The sequence below is a fragment of the Amia ocellicauda genome, chromosome 10 (assembly GCF_036373705.1).
Source record: "Amia ocellicauda isolate fAmiCal2 chromosome 10, fAmiCal2.hap1, whole genome shotgun sequence".
NCBI lineage: Eukaryota > Metazoa > Chordata > Actinopteri > Amiiformes > Amiidae > Amia > Amia ocellicauda.
This window is the reverse complement of record NC_089859.1, coordinates 33,849,717-33,871,578: the sequence shown is the minus strand read 5'-3', so window position 1 is coordinate 33,871,578 and position 21,862 is coordinate 33,849,717. Positions and strand designations below refer to the sequence as shown.

General features: G+C 35.3%; 1 protein-coding gene across 1 annotated transcript in view; it reads right to left on the bottom strand.

The window, feature by feature from the left end:
- The window catches only part of csmd1a (CUB and Sushi multiple domains 1a), a 148,936-nt gene that overhangs the window by 96,568 nt on the left and 30,506 nt on the right, over positions 1 to 21,862 (bottom strand). The window contains exon 2 of the mRNA XM_066714577.1: positions 5,787 to 5,981. Within this exon, the coding sequence (XP_066570674.1) occupies positions 5,787 to 5,981 (195 nt within the window). The remainder of the gene's footprint in view (positions 1 to 5,786; positions 5,982 to 21,862) is intronic.

Below are 21,862 nucleotides of genomic sequence, written 5' to 3'. Positions count from 1 at the left end.
ACAGAAGAAAAATAATATTTGTACATCAATTAAACGAAGGCCCAAATCCAAATGTTGTCTTTGTGCAATTGATATATTGAATGTGATGTGGGGACCACACAGTTTAAAGGTCTGAGTAATGAGTAGTTGATTTCTAGAGCGGTGGCTTTGCAACATACTGATGTATCTGACTTTCTATCAGTTTATCTTGATCTCAGAAATTCTCTTGGTTTGAGCTGAAAAGGTAAATGTCAGAGATATGTGTGTGTCCAATAAGTGGTAAGAGAATAGCTTTACTTTAAAATGAATAGACTTTATGAAATACAATATGTACTTTCACCTCTGAAAAAGTGTCTTCCACTAGTATTGCTGAAACTTTCCATGAGAAATGGGGTATCTTCTAACACTTTTCTTTTAACATTTTACCATTCAGCAGCAAATGTATAGTCTTTACTGTATTGTTATCAATGACCTCTGTGCCACACTGCCATACACATTAAAACATCTTCCTTATTCTTTTGCTGCTGAATTAATTGAGTGAGCTGAGTATGTTTAATTTCTTAATAAAACATCTTGAAAGCCTGACTGGAAAGTGTCCAGATCACACAAGTCACATATTTATGTAAATGGTTAGTGCATACTTAACTTTCGGGATGTGTAGCCAAAGATCTTACATCTTTAACAATGAAGACCATTTTATTCTATAGGCATAAGAAAATAAAAAGATTCAACATTAAGCATTTTCTTAAGCAATGAATAACTTGCATGTCACAATGTAGCAAGATATAGAAGCAGATGTGCATTTGCATATTACATGTATTTCAAATAAGTGGATTTAAGACTGCAAAATAAAAGCACTACTGAATGGCCCACAGAACACAAAATCCTGTTTTCCTACCCTCACAAACAAAGTGTACAGGTGGATAAGATCCTAGAGCTGATCACTAATTAACACCAGCTTTTGGTAATCTGCAAACTTGTTAGTTGTTAGTCCATTTAATATAACATGCATTACTGGAGTTTGGCAAGGAAGCAGGATATTAAAAAAGAGCAGTGTCATACTGTGCCATTCATAGGACGTTTCTAATACTAAGATAGAGATTAACTGGAAAGCTATGTGAAAAACAAAGTAGGCAGATGGAAACATTAATCATACCAATACCCAAAGTCAGTCCCATTACCGTTTGGCAAAGTTTTTATTTATTTTATAACACACAATACTGTTTAGACAAGGTCTATACATCCCACACCATAGAATATGTTCTAGGCCTCTGTTTATTAAGGGCAAGTGCTCCTACAGTTTGGGACTCTTTGTATCTATTTATTTTCCCAAAAGTACAATAATTGAACAGCTTACATAAGAGTGAAACCTTGAATAACTCATGAAACTGCAACCTGTGAAAGGGATCCACATTCCTATAGCAGAAGAATTTTAGAAAGGAAATCATGAGCATAGATCGTATATTTATCAAATTATAGATTGTCGGTATGTCAGGCACGATCACAGGAACTACTCCAAGAGCCAAATCTATATCACTGGATTAATCCATCTGTCACAGAATGACTGCACAATCTGATTAAGTATTGGGTACTGAACAGACTGTTGTATAATATATATTCAATAAAAATCATTGCATCTACTTCATTTCAGTGCTTGTTTTCCTTTTAATTAGACAGCCAAACATTGAAGATACAGTGCATGACTTACTCCAATGGAGAAGGTAAAATACCTTTATATTTTCATTTGTGTGAGTGTTTGTAATGAGTCATTTATTTTGTTTATATTTAAAAAAACAATTGCCTTAAAAAAAAAAAAAAACAGAAACAAACTATGCAGTATGCATACACTGTTCGCACTATACCATTATTTAAACTATTTAACCCTGGGAAGTGTTGTTTTTTACTACATGTCTCTCACTGTCTCTCTCAGTGTACTAATACATATGATTTACTGCTTTTGACTAATGTCAATTAAAATAGTTGAATGTCTTAGCACATTATTTGTTCATGGAGAGTTTTCTATTTAAATCATTATTCTAATGGTATATGTGTCACTTTTATTTTTAGAAATGCAGACCACTTATTTAAAGTAGTAAACATATAATGGGATAATTGACCCTTCCTATTCATTACCTACTACCAAATAATATAATATCAGTCACTGTATATTATGTAATACCAGCTGAAAGTGAGAACATTTGAGTTCACCGCCTCAGCTACTTCTCCTTTTTATATGTCCTCCAGTTTTTTTAGTTTTCTTGTGTTAAAATGTATGCCTGAAGAAAAAGACAGATTATGGATTATTAAAATAATTCCTTGCCGTTCAGTTTGGACATTAGTCATGCTTTCATAAAGTATGCCAAAATGTACAAAGACACATCTGGAAAAAAAAAAGATTAGTCAAATGTACTGAATTGTTTTCACAGCAGGGATGCAAGTTCATAATGTGATGACAAGATCGCTGTCCTTGTTACTGGCAATGGTGGAAATTTGTATCAAGATCTGAATTTACAATAGTTTTTTTTATGGTCTGAAAATCACTGTGTTATTGAAGGAAATGGAAATACTGTAAGTTACCAAGAAATAATACTGTTATGATAACTAGTAGTCTTAAGCAAGTTTAAGTTTCAGCAGCACATCGATCTATACAACACAAACAAGAGAGTGACAGATTTTCTAGAAAGGAATCATGCTGAAGGATCAGTCACAATCTCCTGTACAGCATGCCACTGAAATGTTCTGGGTGGATCTCAAGGAAACCACAGCTGCCTGGAAACCCATCAATTTGAATGTACTCAGGTTTCTTCAATTGAACAATAGAAATACATTTGAAAGGACAGAGGCCCCCAACACAGTTAAAAACTACTATGTTCTATCTAGAGAGAGAGAGAGAGAGAGAGAGAGAGAGAGAGGGAGAGAGTGTAACATAGTGCTACTAGGAGGGGCACGAACTGGCCAGCAGGCCAGCACTACACCTCCCAGAAGCCCTGCGAGGGTGACTCAGTGTGTGGGAGCACATGACCTACAGGGCTCCCATTATTGGACAGTGCCTGCATATAAGCAGGATGCAGGCATGCCTTTATTTGTTGGGTGTAGGAGTTGGAGTGCCAGAGAGAGTGAGAAAAAGCTACAATGAAGGATATCAATAATGAACTTTTGCCTTGAACTCTGACTACTCTTTTGGATCGTGATTTGGAGTGTTTGCTATCTCTGTCTGACTTTTGCTGAGCTGTGTGGTAAGAGAGTGACGTGTTTGCACTGTGTAGTTAGGCTCAACAAGGAGCTAGGGTTTTATTTTATTTTTTCTCTTGCACGCGGGACTTTAGACTGAAGAAGCACACCTTCGTATATACACAACTTCTATACATAAGCAGTAGCAGTATCTCCCCATCAAATGCACTTTCCATTGCACTTATTCTTTGCATATAGAAGATTCAATTGAAACTGTAATGACTGAGATAATGGAAGAACCTAATCAACATCCCTTCATAATTGGAACCAAATGTAGCTTTATTTTTGATAAATGCTTTCTGAATTACCACATTGGGCCGGATTAAATCAAACTTTGACCCACCCGCTAATAGCAAACTACAAACCTGTACATCATAGCTGTTGCATTTATGATTAGAAGAAAGTGTCATCTTACTGAAAATGGAACCGCAACTGAGTACAGTTCTGTAGTTTTCTATTAGCGGATGGGTCAAAGTTTTGATTTAATCCTGGCCATTAAATCAAAAGGAAAGAATATGGCAAATCATTGTCATATGGTCTAACCCCAGAAAACATATTCATACCAAGATATTAATTGCTAAGCAATTATGAACACATTTTTACTTTTTACTTTTTATTATTTGTTTGCATAAGAATTTTAATTAAAAGAAAAACTAACAACTTGAGAAACATGACATGTTTTAAGGCATATCAGCTTACTAGTATATACAAATCTATGTTCAGTGTGACTGATTTCCCAAATATGTCATACCAAGTTATGTTTTTTAAGGTCAAGTAGAAAAAAAGGGGAAGGGTGTGTGTGTGTATATAAACTTTTCAAATAGTGCAAGCAGCTACACATGACAGATTACTTCCAACTTTTTAAACTGTAATTTCATGGTACAGTACAGTAGGACAGCTACAATAGTATTTCATTTCCATTTGAATTGAAGATTTTTTTCAAAATTCAATTTATAGAAATGCCAAGCCGTCTTTATATAAATGTGTTATTTAATCTCACATCGTATTAGCAGCAGGGGCAACATACACTGTTTTAATACTTTTAATACTTCAATTTTAAACTTGCATACCCTATTTTGAATTCACATTTCTAAAACATCTTCAGAAGGCTATGCATGTAGATGAATATTCATGTACACATGCAAAAGGACCAGAATCTTAATCAGAATCTAAAACAGATACTTTTTTTTCTTTATTCCAACTTATATATTTATATTTATATCTTTGCCTATACGAAAGACAGTAGGCTTTTACTATGTATTCCAAACCACAGTTTCAGAAACAACCTTCCTACAAGATTCAGTTGGATAAGGAGGATGTTTTTGCCTCGTAAATCCTGTACCAAAGAGAATTATTGTGGTGAACGGGGAGCTGCCAAGGGATGTGTGTAGAAGTGGTTTCTTCCAATGTTTGAACTTTAATATACTTAGTACTGAATACCTTATCTGTGCTTTGTTAGTATCATAAAATACTACAATTATGAAACAAGTGAATAATCTTAGTATGCATGTTTAAATCTACTAAGCGTTGCTTATGCCCCATTGCAGTATCATTCATTTACAAGTTGTGTTTTGTCAGTCCTTTATTCTAAGTTGTCTTGATCTAATGGTTTGGTTCCTATGCCTGGCCTTATTTATGTAAATTCCCAGCAACCGATTTAAAGCAAAAACTAAAGATACACTGAATTCCAGATAATACACTCTGTATACTGTACTCGAATTGCTCAGTTGTGTTTATCAATATATATTTCTTGTTCCAGACAAAAGCAGACATGATAAAGTTGCTGTCATATTTCCCCATTAAATGCATCCTCCAAAAACTAATACTACCCAGAGAGAAGGCCTTATTTAAAAATGGTCATGGCTAATGCACAATATAATTGCCCAGAACACAGGACAATAAATCTTGATATGTTTAAAGCAAGGCCACTGCCATTATCCTTACAGTGCACAAGCAGAGCAGGAATTGTATGAATAAATGCCTCAATATCTGTGCAAATAATGCAGTCCACTCTTTTGCATAGGATTTTATTACTAACTTTTCTGGTGAAGAGGCAAACTTCCACATCATTAATTTAACAATCTATTTTGTATTGCTGAAGAATGCTTTTCATATGATCTCATGAACTTGCAAACATACTTAATGATGACCAGTTACTTAGTATTTAACATAACACATAGTATTTAGAAAGCATTTAGGAAAATACAGTTAAGAAATACATACATATATCAAATAACCAAGATGTATTGTATTTAGCCATAGTCATTGAAGGCTTCTAAAGACTGCACAGAAGTTCAAACAGACCAATGACAGCATAGAGGCTCATAGAAGAAGAGGATCTTGTAAAACTGGTGGGAATAATTATTGCATATTATTCAGCTGCATTACAGATTCATGTGATTATGTGAGATTCAGTATGAAACTGATCCAATCCCCCCACCTCCCTCCACACACACACACCCCTACACAGACGCACACACACTGTATAAGAATGACAGAACTGAAGTTTAGTTCTCGTGTTCAGAACTATAGAGTTCATAAGTGCATAATGAAAGGATAATAATATTGTAGCTTACCTCTACAGATTGGAACGGGGAAGTCCCAGACAGCATTATTCCCTGTACTGGTGATGCAGGTTAACTGAGGGTGACCGTCAAGTACATATCCAGTCACACAGCTGTACCTGATCTTGTCTCCAACATTGAATCTCGTCCCATAAAGAATGCCTTTAGGTGGGACCCCAGGATTTCCACAGGAACTGCTCTGCAATTCTAGAAAATCACAAAAAGAAAGTAGAATGGTAGTCAATGGTGACAAACATTCATTAATGCATATATAAAAGAGCAGGCATTATACATGGGTTTTATTGCCTTACAGAACAGTCTTTTTCCAAAAAAAAATGTGACAATTTAAAAGATATTACAAGTTTAGTAACAATTATATTTGTATCAAATCTACTGTGACTACCCCTGCTTGGTAAAGAAATAGCTAATCTGTTTCACGCTACACAACATAAACTTAGAAAAGAAATGTATTATCCATCATGTGAGTTTCACTGCACTGTAAAAACTGGTAAATATGAGGGCACCTACTGGACTTCATGCCAAGTGCTAAAATAAATAAGATTTGCACACAACAAATTGTCAATCTTTGTTTCAGTGGTATATCAGAGTTTAAGGATCGGTTTCCTTCACTGCACAAAGATTCTTTCTTCATACTGTGAACCACATCATGGGAAGAAGATTGCACAGATCGACCCCAGATTCATTCCCGAAACAAGAAACCTACACACCTGTGAATCTCCACAACTTCACCCCAGTCCCACTCAGGAAATCTTGATAAGTATTCAAATAGTCTTATTGTATGTTTTCAAGAACTCAGTTAAGGCTTCATTAATAGTTTCTGACCTTTACTGTTACTAATGTTACATTAATGAAAGTAATGAAATCTTCAGTGTGTAGCATGTGTGCATACAATACATTTTTTATGTATCATGGTTTACATGTATGAATCAGAGAACCATTGAGGGTGAGCTGATGATACCAGTTCCAGAGAAATTGCTTAAAAAGGCATGTCTTTCCTTAGCCTTCGGTATCGTCTTCAATATGTATCAGGCACGTCTCTTAGCGCAAGCAATCCTTATTTGCACATTGACACATTGATTTGTGTTTCCATTTAGTGAGCAAACTTTAAAGTAAAATGATAAAATGGGATTTCAGAAGTTATCCAACGTGCAACATTTAAATAAGAACTTCTAGCTAGAAATTATGTGATTTTTACATAGAACAACTGTATATCAAACCCTCTCAAATGTAACAGCTAACTGGTACTTTGTCAGCTTTAGAAGATATTTTTAAGCTCAGTGTGTATGAATCTTGACATGTTTCTGCTTTACAGAGAAAAAAAAAACTTGCTGATGCTAATATGAAAATAACTATAGGGAAAGCTCTTAATAGCTTGCTTTAAACACATCAGTTACTCACAGATAGGCATAAAATAAGCACATTCTGTCACTACAAATGTCATACTTATTTGTAAAAAGACTGGCTGACTGGCCTACTATTTTAATCCTGTGAAACATAAAATGATTGAGAGAATAACAAAAAAAATTAAGTTATTGGAATTATGAAAGAAAAGGGTTTTAAGACACTGAAGTAAAAAAAATATATCTGATTGTCATCAAAGAGTATGCAAGGTGACTCATTGTTTGATATTGTGATTTAAGCATTTTAAATATAAACACATTCAATCTGAGTTGTAAAGGTGTTGCTATTAACATTTCCTCTGCACAGGAAACTGAAATAACAATCACATTGATTCGGTCACAGAATAAAGAGGCACTGGTAATGCATTCCTGGCAGAGGTCTAGGGGCAATCATTCCTTTTCATGTTAGCTGTGGTTTGCTTACTTGCTCAATTTAATATCTGAGTAAGCAAAAACATTTTTTTTTTATAGGAATAATTATTGTTTCCCCTTTCATATATTGTCGTGTTTGTTATAATGATCTAAACCATTTACAAAAACAAAATAAAAAAACAATCCCATATATGCAATGACTTACATTTTTCACAGTTTCTTTGTTATTTGAGGTAAAACATTTATGATTTGGTTTACTGTAAACGTTTGTGGACCATTTTGGACAGTTTTAAGTTATGATGGAGATATAACTATATATATATCACATATAGTTAAATATACAATACATAATTATAATAAGTAATTCCATACTTTTACACATTGTAATAAACTCTGGAAAGGTAATTATAGGTCCAAAGATTGTTTTTCAAAATTAAAACTTTCAAGTTAATCTTAAAAGTTACAATTGAAAGAACAAAGAAAAAGGGAAATAAAAACAATAGGTGTTGGAAATACAACCCCAATTCCGAAAAAGTTGGGACAGTATGGAAAATGCAAAAAAACAAACAAAGAGTCAATTGAAAATTCAATTCACCTTGTATTATATTGAAAATACATTATTATTAACACATTATTCAATGTTTTACTTTGTGAATTTAATTTTTTTTTTTAAATATATACTCATTTCAAATCTGATGACTGCAACTCACTCCAAAGAAGTTGGGACAGTCGACTGTTTACCACTGTGTAACATCACCTTTTCTTTTAATAACACTTATTAAGTGTTTGGGCACTGAAGACACCAGCTGGTTAAGTTTAGCAAGTGGAATTTTCCCCCATTCATCCATTATGCATTTCTTCAGCTGTGCAACTGTACGGGCCTTCGTTGCCTTGTTTTGTGCTTCATTCATTCTCAATCGGAGACAGGTCAGGACTACAGGCAGGCCATGCTAGCACCCGCACGCTCTGTTTACGCAACCATGCACTTGTAATCCGGGCAGAATGTGGTTTGGCGTTGTCATGCTGGAAAATGCAGGGTCGTCCCTGGAAAAGACGACGTCTGGATGGCAGCATATGTTGCTCCAAAATGTGTACATATTTTCTGCATTAATGGTGCCCTCATAGATGTGCAAGTTACCCTTACCATGGGCACTGACACACCCCCATACCATGACAGACACTGGCTTTTGGACCTGACGCTGATAACAGCTTGGATGGTCCTTTTCCTCTTTGGCCCAGAGAACACGATGGCTGTTTTGTCCAAAAACTATTTGAAATGTTGACTTGACAAAACATGATTCCACTGTGCTACAGTTCATCTCAGATGCGACCAAGCCCAGGGAAGTCAGCGGCGCTTCTGGACAGTGTTGATGTATGGCTTCTGCTTTGCATAGTAAAGCCTTACGTTGCATCTGTGGATGCAGTGGCGAATGGTGTTGACTGACAAAGGTTTACCAAAGTATTCCCAAGCCCATGTAAGGATATCCATTACAGACTCATGATGGCTTTTAAGACAGTGACATCTGAGGGATCGGAGATCACGCACATTCAGAAGTGGTTTTCGGCCTTGAACTTTAAGCTCCGAGATTTGACCGAATTCCTTTAATTTTTTAATTATATTGTGCACTGTAGAAGGTGAAATGCCCAAAATCCTACCGATTTGTCTTTGGGGAATGTTGTTCTCAAAGTGTTGGATTATTCGCTGACGCATCTGTTGGCAGATTGGCGAGCCTCAACCCATCCTTGCTCTTGAAGGACTAGGCCTTTTTTGGAGGCTCCTTATATACTATGATTACACGATTGCCTCACCTATTTCACATCACCTTCTTATTTAAACTTGTCACATTGCTATTAGTCCTAAATTGCCCCTATCCCAACTTTTTTGGAACGTGTTGCATGCATCAATTTCAAAATAAACGTTTACCTTAAAAAAACTATGCAGTTGATTAGGTAAAACATCAAATACCTTGTCTTTATAAAAAAATTTACCTCACACATGGCTTTTTAAAATAAGTTTGACTTTGTTAATGTTTTTGGAAAGGACTCGTGCCAAGCAAAATCTTGTCAGTGAATGGTGGTGGGAGTTGCCGACCCCAGCACTATTTAATAGCATCTGATCATAGGAATGTTACCTATCCCTCTCTTTCAAATCTGAATATGAACTTTTGATACTCTCAAGAAATTGCATTTGCAGCCAATAAAGGCAACCACCACAGCACAGTAGTGTTTGAGATGTGAACATGACATACACAAAACCTACAAAACATTAATTGTTAAGCCATCCCTTTTTCCTTTTTTTTATTTCTTTAAGGGATCACACTGTGAGCATGAAGGGCATACAACAGAGCTTGCAGTTTGATACAGAGGGCTACCGCAGATCTGACTAGATATGAAAGCCATAGGGATTACTAGTGTAAGGCAAGCATTGGATTCCCTAGTTGACTTCAACCCACCCAACTCTGAAAGCGCTCTGCTGGGCCTGCGTTGTCCTCTGGGAGATTCCAGCCACAGTCAACTAGCAGAGTCTGACTCTCTTCTGACAGAATTGGCGTTTTTCTTTTTTGTTTGTTTTTTTCACTTGCGAAGTTCTATGGCCCCATGTAGGCTAGATATGGATTATTGAGACTTTCAAAGAAAAAAGGCTGATGAAAGTTGGCACACATTCTATTTATGTCAGTGCGGTATGTAGCCACTTTGTTGACAGATCACTGCAGTATATAAGTTCATGTTTTACTATTATCAATATTATAATAAATATATTACCATAGTTTCCTTAAACTCACTTAACTATGTTGACAGTTACTTTTTTGTTCCACGGGGGAACTACTACACACTGACATTTAATATAAAATGCTGTCAACAACTTTACACAGTCACCTAGCTAAATTATATCAAATGCAAAATGTGTAAATGTCCGCAGGTACTTATGTGCCAACTTTATTCATTTAATTTCCCTAATCACTTCATTGCTTATGTTATAAAATAGCCAGACTCAAAATATAGTAATTAAAGTGCCACCCTGCATGTTCCTTCTTTAATTATTTGAGATAATGATTACTGCCTCCTATGAGCCAACTTGTAATTTAAACCATGAAGAGAATGATGTGGACAGCATGTAATTAGCTTTCACCTGTCAAGATGTCAACACCTTTCATAATGCAGATAAAAATAAATATCTATATCTAGTTAATCCATAAATAAAGGAGTTTGTATGTCAAAACCGTTGAGTTAAATTCCTAAAACAGTATGAAAAATCCCTTCTTAAAACTATTTCATGATTTGAATCCTTTGATGGATTACTCTGAGAGTAGTTACAACATAGAATGATATAGAGAGAGAGAGGGTGTTCATTTTTGAACAAAATGTGAAAAGGTATTTTCACCCAACAATGATTGAATACCTTTTCAACTAAGTTATGCAACCACTGTGGGTAGAACAGAGTAGTGTTTTATGTAACTAATCATTACTGTTAGAATACAGTACTGTGGTTAGTCATAATAAATGCATATATCTTAAGTCACAAGGTGTCATGTTCCTCTACTTTTGCCTGTAGGGATAACTGACTGATCTGAATTTATTTTCATTCACTGACCTCATTGCCTTATTTAATTAGCTGCAATTATGTAAAATCTTATTCGTTTTTTTTTTCTTTTTGGTAGCAGAACCTAGGTGAACAAACTGTGTGCAATTTATAGTACTTGAAAACATTTAATACCAGTGACAAGTAATTATTTTTAAACGATGTATATCAGCTCCCTTAAGTTGCAGTAAGACATCTCATCTGCAGTTTGCTGTTGTTACATACCGCAGGCAAGGGAACAGGGGAACCCAGTTGCAGTGCTGGTGGGATGGTTAGGACAGGTGGGGGGTGGATATCGGCCGGACAGGGCTATCAGTGGTAAAGCAAAGATGTGGTTGTGGTCACGGGCAAGGGCAAGGGCAAGGGCAAGGGTCAGGTGATCAAAAAGGCAAACAGGGGAAGACCAAGGTCATGGTCAGGATGTCAATCAAGAGGTCAAGGACACAAGGCAGTGGGCGACTGCTCAGAGATGTAGCTAACACTGACAAAACTTTGCAACTTGTGACAGACAGTGAGGGGTTTATATGGGGACCAGGGGGAAGCAAGGAACCAGGTTTGAGAGGTGCAGGGTGAATGGGGGCAGAGGGTGGTTGAACAAATGCACATGGTGTTTAGGAATGTTGATTGATTGATTGATTGATTGAATGAAGGGAGCTGGGAGAATTGACTGGTAAGGAAGGTTGATGGTGATATCTAGTAAGGAAAAGTGGAAGTGTTTGGACTGGAAGAAGAGTGCAGGTCTGTGGCTGTGACAGCTGTGCTATTGCTTACATTAGGGGAGTTCAGAAATGACCATATGTCCCTATAGAATTCTTTCAACCTACTTCCTATCTAACGGTTTTTCACTTTCACAAAATATTTCTGTTTTCTTGTGCGTAATACAACCACAAAACAACAAAAGATCATACCCAATGTAGTGGATGCAAACATATACTGTTCACTGAGTTTGAATTGTGTATTATATTTTATTAATGTAGGCCTAGATTACACCATAGAACCATGTGATGCATTTCAGACCTACTTCTCTGAACTGGCAGAGCTAAGTGCAAGGCCTGGTTGGGATGGCAAATCATATTAGCAGCCACCTTAGTGAGTGTGTATGTGTGTATTAGTATAACTAGAGAAATACATTACATTTCTTTTCACTGATACAGTATTTAGTAGCCTAGCTTAAAAGAGAAACATGCAATCAAGAATGATTACCAGACCATCGTTCTGATACATTACATTATTAATTAATTACGAGAGAGCTAGTCATTGTATATGTATACCCTTTGCAGTGAACAGGGCATCCTCATAACCTGGGGTTATCGGGTACTTGTCTCATGAAATTTTGATGCTCACATGATATATTTTAGTAACCAGCAGGAAAATAGACTTACATACACATCCCTCACAAACAAATAAACACAATTTAAAAAGTGATATTGTATATATCAGTAGTATTTATATTTATAAATGCACAATTTATTCACTGACTGGCCATCAGTATTTCATAGATCCGCCAATGTCTTGAGAATGTACTTCCTTCATCCTCCTAACAGGTTCAGGGATTTTTACCCACTCCCATATTCAGAACTTCTCCAGTTCACCCAGACTGCACAGCTTGAATGTAACCATTCCATAAGCCTTGACGTGCTTTATGATGAGTCTACAGTTCAGGGAATGTTGATTTGCTTATGACTGTTTGTATAGCTGTCACCAGAGTTGTTGAGCTTGAAAAACATTTGCCTGAAACATTTTGACAATTCTATGCCTTTCCCCAAGATGAGAAATGGTAGTGACTGCTTTCCGTGCATTACATTCTTTAATACCCAATGGCAATCAAGGTGACTTCCAAAAGCTTCTATTCACTTTCACAGTTTTCAAGCAATTACCACATGACGCATTGCAGGATTACATTTACCATGCATATTTGCAACACATTTACAATATATTAACATTCTTAATTACAACTAAGAAATATATTACATTTAGAAATATATTAATATGTTGATAGATGTTATTCTAGTGTTGATTGATAGTTTTGTTCAAATGTTGAGGTAGTGTTTGTCAAACATACTAAATATATTGTAACAGACATTATTAATTCTACATTAGTGCATCATACAAGTATTTGTTTATAATAAAATCAACTTTGAAGCAATGAGTGGAGCCCTTAAAGCTTAGGTCCCACTAGTCTTAAAATCACTGCTTTATGGGGAGTCACCAAAGGCTGGAGTATTGTGACATTGTATAATTTAAACTACCTCTGCTATTAAAAAAGATAAAACAAACTACATAGTGTAGATTGTACTGGAATTAGAAAGTTCTATTTACCTTGCAAATATACATTATTATCAATTTGTCAATACCATGCACTGGCAACCACAAAATCTAAATAAACTCATTAGATTTACAAAAATATGTTAGTGTGCTCACAACAGGACAGGTTTTTAAGTATGATTGCCAGCCAATGAGCATAACAACATGGAATATCTTTATTGCATATTACTGTTATTATATAGGTTATTATATAATGATATAATCTAATACCTGTGACAGATATTTGTATTCTAATCTTAAATGTATACTATGGACATATAGTCTTCTATTACTGAAGCACTGAAAACAGTCACTACTACTGATTGACTTATTTGAAGGCTCACTGACAAACACCACCACCACATTAACATATCCAGAACTACAGAGTACTGAAAAACATTGCATTTGTTGTTGAAGCACTGTTCTTTAGAAATTTGAAAGCTGAAGAAAAGACATGATCCAACAACATCAAACAAAACATACCACATAATATTCTCTGTATTGGTGCAGTTATCACAATATTTACTTTTCCATGTTTTGCAATGATCTCATCTAGTAAAATCACAATACAAAATCACACTTAAACACTATAGAGACTGCTTTATGACAATACCTAAAGCAAAATGATACTGAAACTCTGTTCCCCCAAAAGGAAAAGTATAGTCTATTCGTCTTTACTTCTCTGCCATCACTGTGAAATTAGTCACATACAATGACAGAGGTTCAAAGTGTAAACAATGGGGTTTTTGTAGTTTCTGTAGTATAAATTAACACCAACTGAGGTGATTAACATATGTAATTGAAAAGTAGCTGCAGGAACTTGGGTAGGTAAACCAGTGAAGTGGGATGAAATGAGAGCAAAAAGATGTATCTTGTGAGCTGCAAATCTGGTCATGTGAAGAATTCCTCTTCTCTATAACAAGGTGAGAGCTTTCGAGTTAATTTCCATTTTCAATATTTCGCATATCAAATTCACTTAAAAGGGTTTTCTTTCCATGACTTGGTAGTTATCTAGTTTGACACCTCGCATCCAAAGAGAAGCAGGGAATTGTGGATACCTATCGGCGACGATTATCTTGACACTGGACTTTACTGTTCAAAATCACTAGGTGGCTTTTAGCGGGTGCAGAAACCATATCTTCAAAGCCCCATTAAACCATTTTAATGAGCCCAAAGCAATTAACCTTGAACAATCGCACCTTGGCTCCAATTGCTGAAACCAATGAATGTCAAGACTACATTTCAATTATTTTTATATTTTGTGTTAAAAAGGAATAGGGGTAGTGGAGGGCTTAAAGATTGTTCATTTGACAGTTTTAAAAACGTGTTTTAAAGTTTAACAATCTACTTAATCTCAAGGAAACAGCCAAGCATTAAAGTAAATGGACATCAGAAAATTATCTGTCAAAAGAAAATGTAGACATACATTACTTAAAACAGTTGTGACATGAGCAAATAAATATTCAAAAGAAATAACACCTGGGTCCAATTGTTTTTTTTTTTAAAGCACTGATAGAAAATAATGTCTTCATGAATAATGAATATCCAAAAAGGTCTCATGAACATTTTGTTCTTTACGTGGAAACAAAAAAGGTATTGGTGCAGATTAAAGTATATTATAGATCTTAAGGAATTTAATACAGATATTGATTTATATAAGTAATCAGGTGACACATGAATTACTTATAATAATGTCTCTTGTTATTAAATGATCCTACTTTAGGTGCTGGAGGTGTACTGGGATAATTTAAAGCCTCCTGTTAAGGCTCTCTAATGAACAGGGAGTTTGTTTTTGGCTAATAACTATGAGGTATTTAGGTAGTTGCTCCAAGATGTTGGCTGTTGAGTTTGGTTAAAGCATATCAGAAAATATATTTAAAAGGAAAGACGAGTCCTTTGGTTAACTTCATTTCATATTGATCTTCTACTCTCAAGGTATGACACTGGCATTGCAATAGGGTGACTTTCCTTAAAGGTAGCCAAAGTGATTAAAGCCCAATAAGTAACTATGGTAACCCTGTGAGGCTTGGCTCTGTTGGAATATACGCTAGACTTTATACTAGATAACTGCAATTTACCATGCAGATCCTTGTAAGTAATTTTGTAAACATGTAAATACATTGAATATAATTCCAAACAGCTTAAGTTCATAAAGAAACTGAGTAATGATAAATAACACATGGAATGTGATTTAAAAGTATTTCAAAAGTGTTAGAAAAAAACATTTAAGTAAAATGTTGCTGAAGACTTCTATTTTTGAGTATAAATTATACAGTGTATAATATAGACAATATGAAGGCAGAATATTTTTTTAAAGGAAGTATCAGTATTTTGTTCACATCAGCAAGACTACTAGCAATTTTGAGAAGTAGATTGTATTCAAATAATTTAGTAATTATAGCTGATTGCAATATCACTACAATTGTACCACACATGATTGAATACAATGACAGTTTTTTTTTTACCAAAACTGTCCTTGCCCTATCTGTCAGTCATGAGTAATCTTCTGGGAAGCAGAATGGGTGCTTCAAATACAGAGTGCTTGTGAGAAATTACAAGTAGAAATAAGTAAACACATGCAGTGAAAATTTCAAAAGGGGCAATATAAAAAGTTAGTTTCAAAGCTATGTCTAAAACCTTATTTGGGTCACTGCTTTCAAAGGGTTATATAATATGTGCCATGTAACCATTTCCTTCACCTTAAAACACATCAATGATATGATATGGTTACATAAATCAGGTTTTTAAAATCACTCTGTGACCAACGTATCATAACCCATACTGATGATGTCTAAAATATTAAAAGCAAGATATTCTGCACCAGCAGTGTTATTAAATCCCATTGAAATATTAAAATATCTCCACCACAGAACTTAAGTCAAGATTTAAAATGGCTGTTCTGGACTTCAAATGGACAACAATATGAAATAAATGGGCACCTCAAGCTATGTAACAGAATTGAAATACAAAAATACATAACACTTTAATTTTTATAAAACACAATTTCCCCTATTGCTCTAAGGGTATAATATGGTCGATTTTCTGGGCCAGAGACATCCTTAAAAAATGCTATGTGTATAATATAATCAAGCTATAGAATACTTTTGTGCTGTACTGGCTGAAGAAGTATATTTTGTGAGGACCAGCTTTGATGGTCTCATTGGCCTGTTCTCATCATGACAATTTTCATTAGCTATGTATTGTTTTCTCTGTTGACAGCACTGAGCTTTAAGATGACCACTGACCATTCCAGTCCAGGTTTCGTTCTAAGCACAGCACTGAAACAGCCATAGAAGAAATCACCAATGATCTTCTCTGCACTAGATCATCTGAACATATCACACCAATCCTTATCGATTTGCAATAGCTCCCTGTGCATCATATTGTCTTTAAGTCACTCCTCCTTACTTACAATGCCCTCCATAACCTGGGACCTATCTCCCTTTCTGACCTTCTTCCAGCCTATGCCCTTTCCCGCTCCCTATGTTCCTCTTCTGCTGGTCTTCCCGTCATCCCCCATTCTATCTCTCCACCATGGGTGCCTGGGCCTTCAACCGCAATGCACTCCCTTCACACATAAAACAAGCAGACACACTCATTTAATTCAAAGACCTTTTAAAAACTTACCACTTTATGAAAGCCTGCCTCTTATAGCCCTACGGCTACATTTTAGTTGATTTTTCCTTTGTAACTGTGTAATAATAACTATGTATTTCTGCATTTTAATCTATGTTTATTGTATTAATTTATTTTATATAGGTCAACTTTTTATATAAGATGTCCTTGAGTGTCTCGAAAGGCATCCACCAAATAACATCTATTATTATTACTATTATTAAATATGTAAAAAAAAAAAATTGAATAAATATTTAGTGAACATAATCTTCCTTTACGACACATGTTCAACAAGATAAAAAGGATTACACAAACATACATTTCTCTGTAAAAGAAAAGGGGGCGTAGGATAAAATAAAAGTGGACATTTCTCCAAACAAAGATAGTCTGGCTTATTGAACAAATTACTGCATCATGTTGATTCACTACTATCTTTTAAGAAAGGCTTGATGAGATTCTACAATCAATAAGCAGCTAACAATCAGTTCAGCATAAAGCATAGAATACTTTCTTAAAATCAAATATCTAATTCTTGGTCTTTCTGGGCATTTTATCTCTGCAAACCTCCGGCAGCACACAATATATTATACCGTTTACTTGTCGTATAGCCTGTTTTGAAGTACTTCAATTGACTCATGGTTGAATTACAAACAACATTAGTTGTATTTTGTTGTTGAATTGCTTATGCTCTCTAGTGCCTTGTTATCTATCGAATGTTATCCAACTATATAATCCATCTCCGTCCCTCTACCTCCCAAAGACAATTTCTCTTATAGTACTAAAGGTTGGTTGGGATCTATTGGTGACAAGACATTTTCTTCATTGTTCCCTGTTGAGCTTCAAGTAATATACAAACTATTTATTTAATTTTTGAACTTATAAGCGCTACAAATAGTTTTTAGTATGACCTCTACCTACCGCCCTCAATTTCCAGCCTGGATTCTTTTCTCCAGGGGAGGTCTAAAGTTGACATGGTAGGCCAGGTTGAATAACGGATGGGTTTTCCAAATCGCAGGGGCACAAAAGGGCAATGGCATACAGCAATTATGAACACTACAAACATGACGCTTTTTAAAAAATGTAAGGTATTTGGTGTGATTAATTACAAGAACTGAATATAAAACAAACACAACAAATCAATCCCTCACCCCCACCGCTATATATATATATATATATATATATATATGTGTGTGTGTGTGTGTGTGAGAGAGAGAGAGAGAGAGAGAGAGAGAGAGAGAATGGAATGCAATTTTCTATCACATTCAGTTCTTGTAATAACTTTAGTAACTTTTGTTTGCTATTAAGGTAAATGAATGTATCATGTTACAGGGAAAATAAAAGATAGGAATTGTAAATGAATTGTGCAGGATACTTCCAGGACTTGGAAAGAATGTAACACAATTTGAGATTCCCAGCTTGCTTAAATTTAATTTGTTTGGGTCTTTCCATTTTTAGAGTTCTGGTTCTTGTTCTTCTCTTCGTCCGTCTCTATTGAATTTTCAGTTTCAATTCCAATCAATTCTGTTTAGAAAATTGAAGTACTTCTCCCACACAAGTGATTATGAAGGGGCTTTAGTAGGGTTATATAAACAATAGGTACTTTGTGTAAATGTGTTTTCCAAATTGTTTTCCAAACACCTTTTCAGCATAACATTGTAAAGATAGCCAACATGTTCCATTACATAAAAAAATCAAGCCCGCTGCCATCTTCTGTAATACTGACAGGTCTGAAAAGATCAGGCTACAGTGTTAACTGAAGGATAAGTACCAATTGCTTTTACGTATTACAGTGTTGCATGGCACCTCTACAGCAATAGAAATTCCCCTGGCTTCTCTGCTCAGCCCACTCCCAGTGATACTCTGGCCACTTCAGCAATCTGCAGAGTCTGAATTCAAACCTGACAAGGCTTCACAGAATCACAGTCATATGTTTAGCATTTTACCACCTACTTCATCTACTTATTAAAATCAGTAGATCAATCTCATCAGTCTTAGACTAGTGTGGAAATCAGTATATTGCAGTAGACAGACCAAAAGCATAGACTAACAAAGAAACAACACAATATATATTTCTAACAGTGGTAAATGATTGACTGCACTGTGAATTTCTACCTTCAGATAAAGTCAGGTCACCGCCCATTTCACAGAACTATAAAGAACACTATAACCACAAGATGAGGGATATAGCCTTGCTATGTCCTTTGCAGTGTGAAAATTGGTCATGTTTGTCATGCTTGGGATAACTTTATTTACATTGACAAAACATCGCAACCAGAATAATCTTATAAAGATCATCAGTTTAGTGATTAAGGATGTTCTGTTGCAACCTGGTTACACATGCCAAAGACAGTCAGGTACAGTACATGTTTGTAGTATTTATGAAGGATGATATAAACACAGCGTTTGCTGTATGGCTGGTTTAGAAATCATTGTGTCTTTGCATATCTGTTGAAAATACTTCTGCTAACAATTACTAGATGTATAATGACATGTTGTGAGTTACACAAATGACACTTTAGTGAGGTGATAAAGGTCATCAGTAAATCAACAGATGTTAGTACAGGCCCCTGTCATATTTAAAAAAAATATATAGTGAGTAATTATAGAGTAGATGTGATCTTGAAAGGGTTGGACATCAGACAGAAGGCATGGAAGAGAGAGGTTGCCTGAAGACAACCAGGACTATAATGTGATTGAAGCAAAGCCCCTGCTGACAGAAAAAGGAGGAACACCAGGGCTGGAGTCCTTTCTTTGTTGGTGGGAGATGACTGCAAAATGTATTCTGAGCATGCATTTCCAATACTACAATTATGGTTGTGGTGTGTGTATTGTTCTCTTTTAGAAAAGCTGACCCACAGATGGTACTTAAAACCTACTGAAGCTGTTGTGCTTTATTTCAATATTTTTTGGCAGTACAACTGTCACCAATACGTCTTGCTAAGCATGGAAGAAAGGCACAAAGGAACATTAAAGAAGAGGCAAACTAGACAAGATGCTGTCACACTGGTTATAGTAGCTTATCAGTCTTTAAACCTTTGCTAACCTCAGTAGTCAACATCAAAGGCATATTCATTATTAAACTGTGATTTCTGTATAACTAGCATTGACAGTTAAAAGCTATTCAAATGTGTACACACCATCTGCTTTTGAAGGACTGTCCAAAATTGTTCAAGGAAAGTCACCATCATTAATGAACCCGCATTCTAAAACTCGCCCCTTATACATAACTAAGGATATTCAAGTGGAATATTTAACTAATCAAAAAAACAAATAAGAAGTTACTGATTACTTCGGAGACAGATATTTCCCTGAAGGCAATAAACGTCATTAGTAGAGTGTCCAAAGAATTACTGAGCAAAAGGGTGGCTAGGATAATTAGTTTGTATTAGTGCGGTATTCAAAAGCAACACTGTCTGGTAATAGTGTGGATTCTGCGGATCTATTCTTTGCCTCAATATAGAGCACAAATATTGATATCTGAATCAGTGGTATTAAAAATAATGTTAATGAAATTAATGCAACATTAAAGATCTAAGAGGAAATCCCAAAAGTCACCATCATATAAGCCTAAACTTCTGCTGGCTCAACTATTGAGATTTGTACCAAATCTACTTCACAATACATTAGCATTACAATGCTGTTTTAATAAGCTTCAGGTCACAGCCTAGGGGGAAACAATATGATACTGCACATTAAGCTATCCTTAACCTTAACCAGATATTAGTTATTTTCATATGATGGTACAATGCAGAACATGGAGTATAATGAGGATCACTTGGGAATAATAAGGTCTAGAATCCCATTCCAACGAACAACTAAAAAGCAGCAGGCTTGCTTGTTTGTCATATTTTAGATGAAGGTTAATAGAGCTATTCGCCTTTCATTATTACAGTTTTGACTAATGCCAGACTGGCTTGTTAGCTTTTTGGTAATTCTATAGTCTACTCCCATAAGAACTGATGGAATATTTGAAGGAATTAGGGAGTATTTAAGCATTTTGTCAAGCGATTCTATTTTACAGACTTTTGCACAAACAATTGCACAGCATAGCTCCTAACCAGACAAGTGAGCAGAAAAAAAACAAAATTAAGCAGTGAAAACATAATAAGAAACCTTTAAGGCACACTTTCAATCACATTTTATTGTGGAGACAGATGACACTGCAACTTAAAATTGGGAAAACGACATTGGCAGTTAGAGCTTGAAATAACTTATAGATCAGACCCACGTTGTGAAATTGACATTTTGAAGATGAGAGAACAAAAGAGGTGATTTATATCTATAGCAACAGCAGATGCTTTCTAGAAAACAAAACTGATTGACAGTTTGTTGCAAATAGTCTGGAAAACATACGGTTATAGTTAACCTTCACATGACTTCTGATAAATGTTTAAAATCGACAGTTTAGAACATTTACAATGTTTTTGAGAAATCATGTATAGTAAATCAAAACATTTTTATATTAAACAAAGAAACACACTGAGGCAGTTTTGAAGATTTATCCCATACATGCCCTCAACTGTAAGAATAGGCCTACATATCTGCTCTTTTTTTTTCACAAGCTTATAGCCTTGTCTAAAGAAGTACAAAGTAACTGTAATGTTACTTAATTCAGATTACATATATGTTACAGTTTGGGATTTTACAGCAATGGAGAGCAATGGTCAAGACAGTAACTCCTATCTTTGTAATGGAGTTAAGACACACACACACACACACACACACACACACACACACACACACACACACACACATTTTGAGTAAACTGATCAGCAAATAACATTGCTTTATACCAG